Genomic DNA, 15,861 nt, shown 5'->3' on the forward strand with positions numbered 1-15,861 from the left:
TGAAGGCTTTTTAGCCCTTTCCTCAGACTGTAGCTCCTGGGAACAGGCCCTCACTCCTGTCCCCTCACTATAAAGCCTGGGCCTCATTATACAGCTGTACAGGGGTCTAGTGAAGGCTTTTTAGCCCTTTCCTCAGTCTGTAGCTCCTGGGATCAGGCCCTCACTCCTGTCCCCTCACTATAAAGCCTGGGACTCATTATACAGCTGTACAGGGGTCTAGTGAAGGCTTTTTAGCCCTTTCCTCAGACTGTAGCTCCTGGGAACAGGCCCTCACTCCTGTCCCTTCACTATAAAGCCTGGGCCTCATTATACAGCTGTACAGGGGTCTAGTGAAGGCTTTTTAGCCCTTTCCTCAGTGTGTAGCTCCTGGGAACAGGCCCTCACTCTTGTCCCTTCACTATAAAGCCTAGGCCTCATTATACAGCTGTACAGGGGTCTAGTGAAGGCTTTTTAGCCCCTTCCTCAGACTGTAGCTCCTGGGAACAGGCCCTCACTCCTGTCCCTTCACTATAAAGCCTGGGCCTCATTATACGGCTGTACAGGGGTCTAGTGAAGGCTTTTTAGCCCTTTCCTCAGACTGTAGCTCCTGGGAACAGGCCCTCACTCTTGTCCCTTCACTATAAAGCCTGGGCCTCATTATACAGCTGTACAGGGGTCTAGTGAAGGCTTTTTAGCCCTTTCCTCAGACTGTAGCTCCTGGGAACAGGCCCCCACTCCTGTCCCTTCACTATAAAGCCTGGACCTCATTATACAGCTGTACAGGGGTCTAGTGAAGGCTTTTTAGCCCTTTCCTCAGTCTGTAGCTCCTGGGAACAGGCCCTCACTCCTGTCCCTTCACTATAAAGCCTGGGCCTCATTATACAGCTGTACAGGGGTCTAATGAAGGCTTTTTAGCCCTTTCCTCAGACTGTAGCTCCTGGGAACAGACCCTCACTCCTGTCCCGTCACTATAAAGCCTGTGCCTCATTATACAGCTGTACAGGGGTCTAGTGAAGGCTTTTTAGCCCTTTCCTCAGACTGTAGTTCCTGGGATCAGGCTCTCACTCCTGTCCCTTCACTATAAAGCCTGGGCCTCATTATACAGCTGTACAGGGGTCTAGTGAAGGCTTTTTAGTCCTTTCCTCAGACTGTAGCTCCTGGGAACAGGCCCTCACTCCTGTCCCTTCACTATAAAGCCTGGGCCTCATTATACAGCTGTACAGGGGTCTAGTGAAGGCTTTTTAGCTCTTTCCTCAGACTGTAGCTCCTGGGAACAGGCCCTCACTCTTGTCCCTTCACTATAAAGCCTGGGCCTCATTATACAGCTGTACAGGGGTCTAGTGAAGGCTTTTTAGCCCTTTCCTCAGACTGTAGCTCCTGGGAACAGGCCCCCACTCCTGTCCCTTCACTATAAAGCCTGGACCTCATTATACAGCTGTACAGGGGTCTAGTGAAGGCTTTTTAGCCCTTTCCTCAGACTGTAGCTCCTGGGAACAGGCCCCCACTCCTGTCCCTTCACTATAAAGCCTGGACCTCATTATACAGCTGTACAGGTTTCTAGTGAAGGCTTTTTAGCCCTTTCCTCAGTCTGTAGATCCTGGGAACAGGCCCTCACTCCTGTCCCTTCACTATAAAGCCTGAGCCTCATTATACAGCTGTACAGAGGTCTAGTGAAGGCTTTTTAGCCCTTTCCACAGACTGTAGCTCATGGGAACAGACCCTCACTCCTGTCCCGTCACTATAAAGCCTGTGCCTCATTATACTGCTGTACAGGGGTCTAGTGAAGGCTTTTTAGCCCTTTCCACAGACTGTAGTTCCTGGGATCAGGCTCTCACTCCTGTCCCTTCACTATAAAGCCTGGGCCTCATTATACAGCTGTACAGGGGTCTAGTGAAGGCTTTTTAGTCCTTTCCTCAGACTGTAGCTCCTGGGAACAGGCCCTCACTCCTGTCCCTTCACTATAAAGCCTGGGCCTCATTATACTGCTGTACAGGGGTTTAGTGAAGGCTTTTTAGCCCTTTCCTTGGACTGTAGCTCCTGGGATCAGGCCCACACTCCTGTCCCTTCACTATAAAGCCTGGGCCTCATTATACAGCTGTACAGGGGTCTAGTGAAGGCTTTTTAGCCCTTTCCTCAGTGTGTAGCTCCTGGGAACAGGCCCTCACTCTTGTCCCTTCACTATAAAGCCTAGGCCTCATTATACAGCTGTACAGGGGTCTAGTGAAGGCTTTTTAGCCCTTTCCTCAGACTGTAGCTCCTGGGAACAGGCCCCCACTCCTGTCCCTTCACTATAAAGCCTGGACCTCATTATACAGCTGTACAGGTTTCTAGTGAAGGCTTTTTAGCCCTTTCCTCAGTCTGTAGATCCTGGGAACAGGCCCTCACTCCTGTCCCTTCACTATAAAGCCTGAGCCTCATTATACAGCTGTACAGGGGTCTAGTGAAGGCTTTTTAGCCCTTTCCACAGACTGTAGCTCATGGGAACAGACCCTCACTCCTGTCCCGTCACTATAAAGCCTGTGCCTCATTATACTGCTGTACAGGGGTCTAGTGAAGGCTTTTTAGCCCTTTCCACAGACTGTAGTTCCTGGGATCAGGCTCTCACTCCTGTCCCTTCACTATAAAGCCTGGGCCTCATTATACAGCTGTACAGGGGTCTAGTGAAGGCTTTTTAGTCCTTTCCTCAGACTGTAGCTCCTGGGAACAGGCCCTCACTCCTGTCCCTTCACTATAAAGCCTGGGCCTCATTATACTGCTGTACAGGGGTTTAGTGAAGGCTTTTTAGCCCTTTCCTTGGACTGTAGCTCCTGGGATCAGGCCCACACTCCTGTCCCTTCACTATAAAGCCTGGGCCTCATTATACAGCTGTACAGGGGTCTAGTGAAGGCTTTTTAGCCCTTTCCTCAGTGTGTAGCTCCTGGGAACAGGCCCTCACTCTTGTCCCTTCACTATAAAGCCTAGGCCTCATTATACAGCTGTACAGGGGTCTAGTGAAGGCTTTTTAGGCCTTTCCTCACACTGTAGCTCCTGGGAACAGGCCCTCACTCCTGTCCCTTTACTATAAAGCCTGGGCCTCATTATACAGCTGTACAGGCGTCTAGTGAAGGCTTTTTAGCCCTTTCCTCAGACTGTAGCTCCTGGGAACAGGCCCTCACTCCTGTCCCTTCACTATAAAGCCTGGGCCTCATTATACAGCTGTACAGGGGTCTAGTGAAGGCTTTTTAGCCCTTTCCTCAGACTGTAGCTCCTGAGATCAGGCCCTCACTCCTGTCCCTTCACTATAAAGCCTGGGCCTCATTATACAGCTGTACAGGGGTCTAGTGAAGGCTTTTTAGCCCTTTCCTCAGACTGTAGCTCCTGGGAACAGGCCCTCACTCCTGACCTTTCACTATAAAGCCTGGGCCTCATTATACAGCTGTACAGGGGTCTAGTGAAGGCTTTTTAGCCCTTTCCTCAGACTGTAGCTCCTGGTCTCCATGTGATCTCACCATAACCCTAACAAGCGAATTAAGGTGTGAAATCTTGATCAAAATTATCTCAGTACACAAATCTCTAAATGTGCCCAAAGTTTTGCATCGCCCCTTTTACTTTTTGCAATTATGAAATTGTCTATATATATATATATATATATATATATATATATATATATATATATATATATATATATATTTTTATTATTGTTGCCTAAAATACAAAGGCCATGTGTCATCTTAGAGGTTCGGCCTTTTAGAGATCATTTCATCTTCATCTTACTACTGCTCACAATAACGGTCATTTTGACCAGGGGCGCCCACACTTTTACATGCCGCTGTCAATGCTTCATCCCACTGGTGCTCAATATTTAATAGGGTCTTGCTATTAATCTTAATGAAAATTTCGGTTAATTTCTTTGAGCTGTTATTACTAGAGATGAGCGAATATTGTCGGAGAAGTTGTTATTGGCTAATATCGCTTACCGGATAGCTGCATCGGGACCCCGGATCCCTGGAGCGCTCCCGATAATCAGCTGCATGTGTCGCTCTCCATGCAGGTGCTGTGACTATCACACAGCGCGACACACGCAGCTGATTATCGGGAGCGCTCCAGCACACTGAGTCCTGCACACACTGAGGCCCCTGATCATGTGACCCCTGACTCCTCCCCTCCTGTGACCTCATCACAGGTCCTGTGTGCACAGAGCAGTCATATATGTGGCAGACACTCCTGGTCTTCTGCTTTCTGGGCCGGTTCCTCCTGTGAGTCCTATTAACCCTTTCGCTCCCTGTATTCTCCTTTCTGACTAGGACAATATCTGAATTCGGACAGTGTGACAGAAATTTAAGCAATGTGGAAGGAAAAAATGACAATTTTACTTTTTTCCTCACAAAAATGTGACTTTAGCCCCAAAATTGGCAGCGTAACAAATCCTTATTTTCCCCACTGTAGTTTGTAGACTCCATATACAGATCCCTTAAGTGAGAAAAGAGCTGAATTCCCCACTTAAGTTATTGCATTTTGGAAATTGCCCCCACTGGGAATTTATCTCCAGGTAAAGGCACAATTGTGTCTCCATGGGGGTTGTGCTCGCAGCCCAACATCGTGTGACCCTCCAAAGAAATGCCACCCCGCACCATTACTGACCACTGCCAAACCGGTCATGCTGAAGGATGTTGCAGACAGCAGATCGCTCTCCACGGCGTCTCCAGACTCTGTCACGTCTGTCACATGTGCTCAGTGTGAACCTGCTTCCATCTGTGAAGAGCACAGGGCGCCAGTGGTGAATTTGCCAACCCTGGTGTTCTGTGGCAAATGCCAAGCGTCCTGTACGGTGTTGGGCTGTGAGCACAACCCCCATCTGTGGGCATCGGGCCCTCAGACCATCCTCATGGAGTCGGTTTCTAACCGTTTGTACAGACACATGCACATTTGTGGCCTGCTGAAGATCATTTTGCAGGGCTCTGGCAGTGCTCCTCCTGTTCCTCCTTGCATAAAGGTGGAGGTAGCGGTCCTGCTGCTGGGTTGGTGCCCTCCTACGGCCCCCTCCACATCTCCTGGTGTACTGGCCTATTCCTGGTAGCGCCTCCAGCCTCTGGACACTACGCTGACAGACACAGCAAACCTTCTTGCCACAGCTCGCATTGATGTGCCATCCTGATTGAGCTGCACTACCTGAGCCACTTGTGTGGGTTGTAGAGTCCGTCTCATGCTACCACGAGTGTGAAAGCACAACCAACATTCAAAAGTGACTAAAACATCATCCAGAAGCATTGGTACTGAGATGTGGTCTGTGGTCCCCACCTGCTGAACCACTCCTTTATTGAGGGTGTCTTGATAATTGCCAATAATTTCCATCTGTTGTCTATTCCATTTGCACAGCAGCATGTGAAATTGATTGTCAATCAGTGTTGCTTCCTAAGTGGACAGTTTGATTTCACAGAAGTTTGATTTACTTGGAGTTATATTCTGTTATTTAAGTGTTCCCTTTATTTTTTTGAACAGTGTATATAGATAGATAGATTTTTTTTCTTTGCATTGGAGGGTCCAATTCCAGCTATTGCTGTGGGATCTGTGATTTCTATCTACTCCACTGTGTACAGGATAATAGAGTATAATAAAGTAGTTATGGACGAGACGTAACTAACATTGTGCAGTGACTCTGCTTTCCATATAGTGATGGATATTTCTTGTTGATGAAACTGTGATTTTTTTTTCCACTTCAAACCTTTTTTTAAACCCCTCTGATCAGTGCGATCATACAACATACAAGCCTCTGATGGCTCCGGTGATGCCCTGTACTACTGTAGTGCCGTGTATCATCACTGCCTGTCAGTGTAATACTAACGGCCCCATACACATGAGATCAGAGTTGGCTGAACGGTCATTTGGCAGACGGCGATCTCTCCCGACTCCCCCATACACACAAATATTCCAGCTTTCCTGTGGTCTGTATGAGAGAGTCGCCTCCAGACTCCTCTAGAGGAGGATTATCTACAGGAAGAACAAACGGATTATCCTCTGAAATTCAGGATGCCGGATCCTTCTCTGCCCTGACATCATCTGTCTGGAGGCCCCCAAATACATTGTATGGTCGGCCAAACCCCCCGAAGTCAGTGCTTTCATGGAACTTTAGTCTAATGTGTATGGGGGCGTTATAAGGTAACTTATTGGACGCTGCCTCTGGCCCGACCTAATAGACCTTCATACATTGCAGCCCAGACCCCGTTATTAGGCATGTAAGTATCGCAGTAACTAGGCCGCCCCATACTATCGAGTACTTGGAGGCGGGGGGCATTCAGCCAAACTCTGTCACACCTTCTTAGATGTCATGTTTGCTTTTCAGGGTTTTTGTTGCAGCCTCATCTGTGCCGTCCCTGCGGTGTACATCTATGTTCTGGGGCCCAAAAAGATTAATTTCTTTTTAATAAATGTTTAACATGTTAAAAACTATAAAATGTGTTTTGCTTTTTAAATATTTTTTTCTTCTTACAAGAATTGTTGGAGCCAATTTTCCTTAGAAACATTTAAATTTTGGCTTTTTCTGGAGTTTTTCTTGTAACATAGGAAAGCCTAAGGCCAGAAATAATCCCCATAAATCACTGTACATGGAGACTTTGAGATCAGATCATTTCTGTCCGCGTTGATTGTGGAAACAAAAAATCTTTTCTAAAAGCCTCAAACTTCTGTGTGTGACTCAGAGCTGAGATCTAACGGGATAGAAGATTCCAGTGCGGGGAAGACGGGAAACCTTCATATAGACGGCCGGTGGGGATGGAGGCAGTGACCGACTCTGGCCAAATCTGTCTCTAGAGCCGCAGTAGAAGATGAAGATGTCGTCCTCACCATGAAGGAGTTATTTCTCATGTCGCGTGTAATGAATCTCTCCTGCAGTATTGCTAATGCCGATTCCAGTGTCGGTAATGAGACGAGAATTAGCGTTATGGAAGATGAGTCTATGAGGAACGTGTTCAGCTGCCGACTCCGAGGAGGAAACTGCTTGTTGTCTGTGGCCTAAATATATAGGTTTTATTAGTAGATGTCAGGGGAGAAAACTAAACCCTGTAAGATAATAAATCTCCTCATATGTTTCCCTTATTATCTCCAGTAATTGTATTATTACACAGGATTCTTATGATGTTACATCGGATCATCTTCTTCTCATTCAGGTCTCTACAATATGGGATCCTCTCAGTGAAGATCTTCTACAAAAGAGAATTTTCCTGCTTTACCCATCAAGGATGTATATGGACAGAGACAAGATGGCGGAGAGGATATTACACCTCACCCTAGAGATCCTCCTCCGTCTCACTGGAGAGGTGAGAGATTCTGATGATGTCACATTACATCATTCTTATCTATGGGAATAACGGACAGAACTGGAGAGGTGAGGACTCTGGAAATGTCTGTAGTGAGAGTTATTAATGTGTCTCTCCATTACCAGGATTACACAGTGGTGAAGAAGACCTCTAGTGATCGCTGTCAGGACCCTGTGTCTGAGGGATGGGGAAGACCCCTGAGCCAAATCACGGGGCCTCCACCTCACCCCCTGATCCATGAGGACATCAATGACCAGAAGATCCTAGAACTCATCTACAAGATGATTGAGCTGCTAACTGGAGAGGTGACATTGCTGGGAATGCTGGGACATTATTACTATTTATTTATAAAGCACCATTGGTTCCATGGTGCTGTACATGAGAAGGGGTTACATAGAATTACAGATATCACCGACAGTAAACAAACTAACAATGACAGACTGATACAGAGGGGAGAGAGGACCCTGCCCTTTCGGGCTTACATGCTACAGGATGGTGGGGAAGGAGACAGTAGGTTGGGGGGTTGCAGCAGTTCCGGTGTTGGTTGAGGTGATATCTGCGGTAGTGGTTAAGAGGTAGTGGAGTCATTGCAGGCTGTAGGCTTTTTTGAAGAGGTGGGTTTTCAGGTTCCGTCTGAAGGATCCGAGTGTGGTTGATAGCCGGACGTGTTGGGGCAAAGAATTCCAGCGAATAGGGACACTTCGGGAGAAGTCTTGGAGGCGGTTGGGTGAGGAGCGAATAAGTGTGGAGGAGAGAAGGAGGTCTTGGGAGGACCAGAGATTACGTGAGGGAAGGTATCAGGAGATTAGTTCAGAGACATATGGGGGAGACAGGTTATAGATGGCCTTGTAGGTCAGTATTAGTAAATTTAATTGGATACGCTGAGGGAATGGGAGCCAGTGAAGAGATTTGCAGAGGGGAGAAGCAGAGGAGTAGCGAGGAGAGAGATGAATTAGTCAGGCGGCAGAGTTAAGGATGGACTTGGGAGATGCAAGGGTGTTAGCAGGGAAGCCACAGAAAAGGATGTTGCAATAGTCGAGGTGGGAGATGATGAGGGCATGCACAAGTAGTTTAGTAGATTGAGAGTTGAGGAAGGGACAGATTCTGGAAATATTTTTGAGCTGGAGGCGGCAGGAGGTGGAGAGAGCTTGGATGTGCGGTTTGAAGGACAGGGCAGAGTCAAGGGTTACTCCCAGGCAGTGGACCTTGGGTAGGGGGGAAAGCGTGATGTCAATTGTTATAGAAATGTCGGGTAAGGAAGATCTGTGAGATGGGGGAAAGATGATGAGTTCAGATTTGTCCACATTGAGTTTGAGGAAGCGAGAGGAGAAGAAGGAGGATATGGCTGATAGACACTCTGGGATTCTGGAGAGCAGAGAGGTGACGTCTGGGCCAGAGAGGTAGATCTGAGTATCATCGGCATAAAGGTGGTACTGGAATCCATGGGACTCCATGTTGCCCCAGGCCAAGTGTATAGATTGGGAAGAGTAGGGGTCCTAGAACAGAGCCTTGGGGAACTCCAACAGAGAGAGGGTGGGATGAGGAGGTAGTGTGGGAGTGGGAGACGCTGAATGTGCGGTTGGAAAGGTATGAGGAAATCCAGGATAGGGCGAGATCTTTGATGCCGAAGGAGGAGAGGATGTGTAGTAGGAGGCAGTGGTCAACTGTGTTGAAAGCAGAGGACAGGTCTAGAAGGAGGAGTATAGAGTGTTGTCCCATAGATTTGGCTGTAAGTAGGTAATTGGTAATTCTGGTCAGGGCTGTCTCAGTGGAATGATGGGGGCGGAAGCCAGATTGTAGATTGTCAAAGAGCAAGTTAGATGAGAGGTGGGAGGAAAGGTGAGCGTGGACATGCTGCTCCAGGAGTTTAGAAGCGAATGGGAGCAGCGATATTTGGCGATAGCTAGATGTGGCTATTGGGTCGAGGGTCGGCTTTTTAAGGATAGGCGTGATTGTGGCATGTTTGAAAGCAGAAGGGAAGGTACCAGAAGTAAATGATAGGTTGAAGAGGTGGTTTAGGGATGGAATAAGAGTGGTGGCGAGGTTGTGGAGGAGGTGAGATGGCATAGGATCAAGTGCACAAGTGGTGAGGTGTGATTTGGAGAGATGAGCAAGCTCCCCTTCAGTGATGTTATATAGGGAGGTTATGGGGTTTGGGCTTTGGTCTGGTGTGTAAAGGGGTTGTGGTGGTTGAGCAATAAAGACATGCCATGTTTGGGCCATCTTGTTTTTGAAGTGTGCGCAAAGTCCTCGGCAGAGATGAGGGAGGTTGGAGGGGGCAGTGGTGGGTGGAGGAGGGAGTTAAAAGTACTGAACAACTGTTTGGGGTTGTGGGATAAGGAAGATACAAGGGATGTAAAGTAGGCCTGTTTAGCAGAGGTGAGGGCAGATTTGAATGCAAGTGTTGCTTGTTTGAGTGCAGTGAAGTCGTCTTGCGAATGCGTTTTCTTCCAGCGCCGTTCTGCAATTCTGAATGCTTGCCGACGCTTTTTAGTGGTGTTATTGTGTCAGGGTTGTCTATTGATTCGTCGCACTCTGTTATGCATGACAGGGGCGACCGAGTCGATGGCTGATGCAAGAGTGGCATTGTAGAAACTAGTGGCAGTGTCTGTGTCGTGGAGTGAAGATATGGAGGACAGTGGTAGAATAGAGTAAGAGAGTTTGTGAGTGTCTAGATGTGTGAGGTTTCTGTGGGGGTGCGCATGCTGCTGGACATGGGTGACAGGTGAGGAGGACAGGGATGAGAAAGTGCGTAGATGGTGGTCAGATAGAGGGGAGGTGGTGAAGTTAGAAAGACAGCAGAGGCGGGTGAAAACCAGGTCTAATGTATGTCCGTCTGTGTGGGTGGCTGAGGAGGACCACAGAGTAAGTCCAAAGGATGATGTAAGGGACAGGAGTTTGGAGGCTGCTGAATGGTGGTTGTCAATGGGGATGTTGAAGTCACCCATGATGATGGTGGGAATGTCAGCAGAGAGAAAGTGAAGGAACCAGGTGGAGAATTGGTCAATGAAGGCAGTGGTCGGACCTGGAGGTCGGTATAGGACGGCCACTTGGAGGTTGGAGGGAGAGTAGATGCTGCGGACAGAGTGGACTTCAAAAGAGGGGAGGATAAGGGAGGGTAGAGGTTGGATTGGGTTGAAGCTGCAATTGGAAGAAAGGAGAAGGCCCACTCCCCCGTCATGTCTGTTGCCAGGGCGAGGAGTGTAGGTGAAGTGGAGGCCGCCGTAACCTAGCACAGCAGGGGAGGCAGTGTCGGAGGGTGTCAGCCATGTTTCGGTGAGGCCAAGGAAGGAAAAATTACGAGAGGTAAAGAGGTCGTGAATCACATGGAGTTTATTGCAGATGGAGCTGGCATTCCAGAGTGATCCAAAGAGTGGGAGCAGGGTGGTGGGTGTCAAGGGCATGGATTTGAGGTGGGAAAGATTTCTGGTGTTTGTGTTGATTTGGGAACGATAGAAGGGGGTAATAATGGGAGGTATGGGCTGTGGGGGTCCAGGGTTGAGAGATATATCGTCAGCAGTGAGGAGAAGCAGAGAGAGGGAGAGCATGTGGGAGAAGGAGGGTGTGTGGCTTGTTTTGTATTTTATTAGGAGAGCTCTGAGGTCAAGGAGCAGGTCAGCAGAGGAGGTCAGGTGGGGAGGCAAGAGGGAAGGAGAGATTATTATTTGGTTAGCGGGTGATGGGGTTTGCGGATAGCGAAGGAGAGTGAGGAGTAGTGGAGCCAAAACTGTTAGTGCGTATGTCAGCATGGTGAGAGTAATATAAAAGGCAAAAGAAATTTAGTACATCTAAATGCAGCAGTTAGTCATACCTTCTGGTCACTTCAGGCTCATTTCAGATGTTATCCTTAGAAAACATCCTTGCAATGACAGACCGAGGTCAGACAGACCTCTTAGTCTGAATTTATACTAACTTAACAGCACATGAAAGGGCCCAGGTGTGATCAGAAAGGGAGGAGCAGTAGGGAGACTGGATGCAGACACAGGAGACGATTAATTAAAGTCACAAGAGGAAATGCAAAGGGAGATAGTATTGCAGCCAGAACACATACCAGTGATAGCAGACAGATACAGGGGTGATTGGGGTTCAGGAAAGCTGGGTGATGATGGTATTGCAGCCTGAACACATACCAGTGATAGCAGACAGATACAGGGGTGATTGGGGTTCAGGAAAGATGGATGATGATGGTATTGCAGCCGGGATACATACCATTGATATCAGACAGATACAGGGGTGATGATGGTATTGCAGCCGGGATACATACCATTGATAGCAGACAGATACAGGGGTGATTGTGGTTCAGGAAAGATGGGTGATGATGTTATTGCAGCCAGAACACATACCTGTGGATGAAGCAGATCAATTGTCAGAGTGATAGTAATAGTGAAGCATAGTAATAATAATAATGAAGCATCTAGAGCAAGGGAGTCATTTTCAGGCATATTTCAGATGTTATCCTTAGAACGACATCCTTGGAATGACAGACTGACATTATACAGTAACACTATGAAGAGATCGGGGGGGATTGACGGTATCATTGTGTGTGTCAGGTTCCTATAAGGTGTCACGATGTCGCTGTCTATTTCTCCATGGAGGAGTGGGAGTATATAGAAGGACACAGAGATCTATACAAGGACGTCATAATGGAGGTTCCCCAGCTCCTCACATCTCCAGGTAATAGACAGGACTAAATACACACCGCATATAATATATGTAGAGAATGAATTCAGTCCCTGTATGTGTTTCCTCCAGATCTATCCAGTAAGAGGACAACACCAGAGAGATGTCCCCGTCCTCTTCTTCCACAGGACTGTAACCAAGAAGATCCCAGTGTTCCTCAGGATCATCAGGTAGATGGAGAGAAGGTGTCAGGAGATCTCCCCTATGATGTGTAGACGGCTGTGAAGGTCTTGTGCTCAGTCTTGTTTTATCCACCAGTATTATATGTTTTATACTTGTGTGATGAGAACGGTAGAGATGGCAGGATTAGAGCTGACACCAGTGACCGGAGGTAAACTTTTTACCTCCAATCACAGCTGAGCGGTTATGCTGTGTTCTGACAACGTGGGAACCACGGCTCTGTGACCGGCGGGGATGATTTTACCGCCAATCAGAAGCGCTACACCGGTGTTTACCGCACCTTCACACAGCTTGGGAAACACCGGCTTTTGTGCTGTGCATGATCGGCTATATTCTGCTATTAAATCAGCAAAAGTGTTGTGCCTGCCATCTGATGTATATACTTCTCATCAAGTTCTTGTTAAGTGAAGGAAAGTCTATTTTTTAACTTTGGTCTCCCTCATTCATCTCCATACTATCTGGTCTGGGCCTACAACGACAGCATGCAATCTCCGGAGTCGGGAGATATGACTCTGCTATAATGTATGTATATATATATATGTATGTATATATATATATATATATATATATATATATATATATATAATTATACTATACTAGATGGTGGCCCGATTCTAACGCATCGGGTATTCTAGAATATGTATGTAGTTTATTTATGAAGATTTAAGAATAATGCAATGAATGTTCGGGCGGTGTAGAAAATTGCTTTGGAAAGGCTTCTGGAATCGACTTTGGGATTGCCCCTTGCAGACCTGGGGGGCTGGACCCTCATCTGACCTTGTTTTCCCTGGGCACACCGCTGGTGAAGGTTCCCTCTCTGCCTGCTGCACGCGCCATCTTCTTCCTTTGTGGTGACGTCACCGCTACCCGATGTTCGGCCGGTGTGGAGATTTCCTTCTGAACAGTATCTGCATCCTGCCTTAGGCTTGATCTTTGCCGACCGGGGGTTTTTCGCCCTCCTCTGCTCAAGTTAAGGCAGGGCACATCGTTGGTGAAGTTCCTGTGGAGGACTGCTGCGGCGCCATCTTCCTCCACCTTCAGTGTCGTCCCCGGGCGCGACCAATCAGCGACGCGGGATTTCCGTTACAGACAGAATTAGACGAATATATGTATATACTAGATGGTGGCCCAATTCTAACGCATCGGGTATTCTAGAATATGGCCAAATTCGCATGCGTTTTGCCACAGAAAACATGCGTTTTTCACGCGCGGAATTCAAGCGCATACCAAACGATTTGAAGCATCGCTTGGAATGTGATTGACAGGTTGGTCACACTTGTGAAGCATAGTGTTTTTGACAATTGTGATCAACTTTTTACTATTGATTGAAACCACAATTTTTTGCAAGTATTTAAATAGGCACTTCAACACATGAATCCACACTTGCGGGTAAAAAAGAATATTACTCCTTCTTATCCAAAATGAAGCGAACCACAATTATATTACAAACATGTAACTTTATTAAACAAAATAAAGACATTTAAAATTGGCTACATATTCATTGTTTCCTGATAATCTACCCCAAAAGGGGAAAAAAACAGCAGACAATTATCTCTGTTTTGTTTAATAAAGTTACATGTTTTTAATATAATTGTGGTTCGCTTCATTTTGGATAAGAAGGAGTAATATTCTTTTTTGTCCGCAAGTGTGGATTTTTACTATTGATGATGCCTATGCAGCATCAATAGTAAAAGATAGCATGTAAAAAAGAATAAAAAAAAATTAAAAAAAGGTTATTCTCACCTTCCGACGGTCCCCGGACTCTTTCTTTCCTCTCCACGCTCCCGGCATCTTCCGTTCCCAGTTATGCTTAGCGCGAATTACCGGAGATGACGTCACTCTCGAGAGCGCGATGCTTGCGAGATTGCGACGTCATCAGCGGTCTTTCTCGCAAAGCATTACTGGGAACGGAAGATGCCGGCTGCGTGGTTAGAGGCGGGAGAGCTCCGGGGGCCGTCGGAGGGTGAGTATATCACTATTTTTTGCTTTAATTCTATTTTTACAGGTTTATGGTACCCACGGTCCAGAGGAGTCTCCCGACTCCTAGCGCCGCTGATCTCCCGACGGTAGCGGTGGCGTGTCCTTCAAATTCCGTACTGCGCCTGCGCACTGCGCCTGTCGCTGATTGGTTGCGGCCTGCCGGCCACGACCAATCAGCGACACGGGATTTCCGTTACAGACAGACAGAGTTAGACGATTATATAAATAGATATATATATATATATATATATATATATATATATATATATATATATATGTTATATATAGCTGACCCGTGGAAGCGCTGATAGGCCGTCATCAGAGTTTACTCACTCCTTTCTTCAGCCTCCCGGCCATGAAGTTTTAAACTTTTGCTACAAATAAACTACGGACTTTCAATATGGATCGGTGAGTGCTTCAGTCCTTACTTTCTTTGATGGTGAAATTATATATATAGATATATTCTGTATATATGTGTGTATGTGTATATATATATGTTTGGCAGAGTCATATCTCCCGACTCTGCAGATTGCTGCTGTCATTGTATTATTACACAGGATTCTTATGATGTTACATCGGATCATCTTCTTCTCATTCAGGTCTCTACAATATCGGATCCTCTCAGTGAAGATCTTCTACAAAAGAGAACTTTCCTGATTTACCCATCAAGGATGGATATGGACAGAGACAAGATGGCGGAGAGGATGTTACACCTCACCCTAGAGATCCTCTTCCGTCTCACTGGAGAGGTGAGAGATTCTGATGACGTCACATTACATCATTCTTATCTATGGGAATAACAGATGGACAGAACTGGAGAGGTGAGGACTCTGGAAATGTCTGTAGTGAGATTTATTAATGTGTCTCTCCATAACCAGGATTACACAGTGGTGAAGAAGACCTCTAGTGATCACTGTCAGGACCCTGTGTCTGAGGGATGTGGAAGACCCCTGAACTCAATCACGGGGCCTCCACCTCACCCCCTGATCCATGAGGACATCAATCACCAGAAGATCCTAGAACTCATCTACAAGATGATTGAGCTGCTGACTGGAGAGGTGACACTGCTGGGAATGCTGGGACATTATACAGTAACACTATGAAGGGATCGGGGGATGACGGTATCATTGTATGTGTCAGGTTCCTATAAGGTGTCAGGATGTCGCTGTCTATTTCTCCATGGAGGAGTGGGAGTATTTAGAAGGACACAGAGATCTGTACAAGGACGTCATAATGGAGGTTCCCCAGCCCCTCACATCTCCAGGTAATAGACAGGACTAAATACACACGGCTTATAATTATCTGTATGTAGAGAATGAATTCAGTCCCTGTATGTGTTTCCTCCAGATCTATCCAGTAAGAGGACAACACCAGAGAGATGTCCCCGTCCTCTTCTTCCACAGGACTGTAACCAAGAAGATCCCAGTGCTCTTCAGGATCATCAGGTAGATGGAGAGAAGGTGTCAGGAGATCTCCCCTATGATGTGTAGACGGCTGTGAAGGTCTTGTGCTCAGTCTTGTTTTATCCACCAGTATTATATGTTTTATACTTGTGTGATGAGAACAGTGGAGATGGCAGGATTAGAGCTGATCATAGATGGGACTTCTCCATCTGTCGGTGACTTTTACAATATTTGTTTCAGGGTGAAGATCTGACCCATATTAATACTACAGAGACATATGTGAGAGATGATGAGTGGTGTAAAGAGAAGATTCCCACATATGACTACCCAGGTGAGTAGTAACCACT

General features: G+C 46.8%; 1 protein-coding gene across 1 annotated transcript in view; it reads left to right on the plus strand.

Moving 5' to 3' along the window:
* The window catches only part of LOC141075631 (uncharacterized), a 70,993-nt gene that overhangs the window by 48,947 nt on the left and 6,185 nt on the right, over nt 1-15,861 (plus strand). The window contains exons 3-7 of the mRNA XM_073562736.1: nt 7,397-7,576; nt 11,822-11,920; nt 15,252-15,375; nt 15,459-15,556; nt 15,755-15,845. Coding sequence (XP_073418837.1) covers nt 7,397-7,576; nt 11,822-11,920; nt 15,252-15,375; nt 15,459-15,556; nt 15,755-15,845 — 592 coding nt within the window. The remainder of the gene's footprint in view (nt 1-7,396; nt 7,577-11,821; nt 11,921-15,251; nt 15,376-15,458; nt 15,557-15,754; nt 15,846-15,861) is intronic.

The sequence above is a fragment of the Dendrobates tinctorius genome, unplaced genomic scaffold (genome assembly GCF_039654945.1).
Source record: "Dendrobates tinctorius isolate UK_male_01 unplaced genomic scaffold, ASM3965494v1 ptg000366l, whole genome shotgun sequence".
In the NCBI taxonomy this organism is placed as follows: Eukaryota; Metazoa; Chordata; class Amphibia; order Anura; family Dendrobatidae; genus Dendrobates; species Dendrobates tinctorius.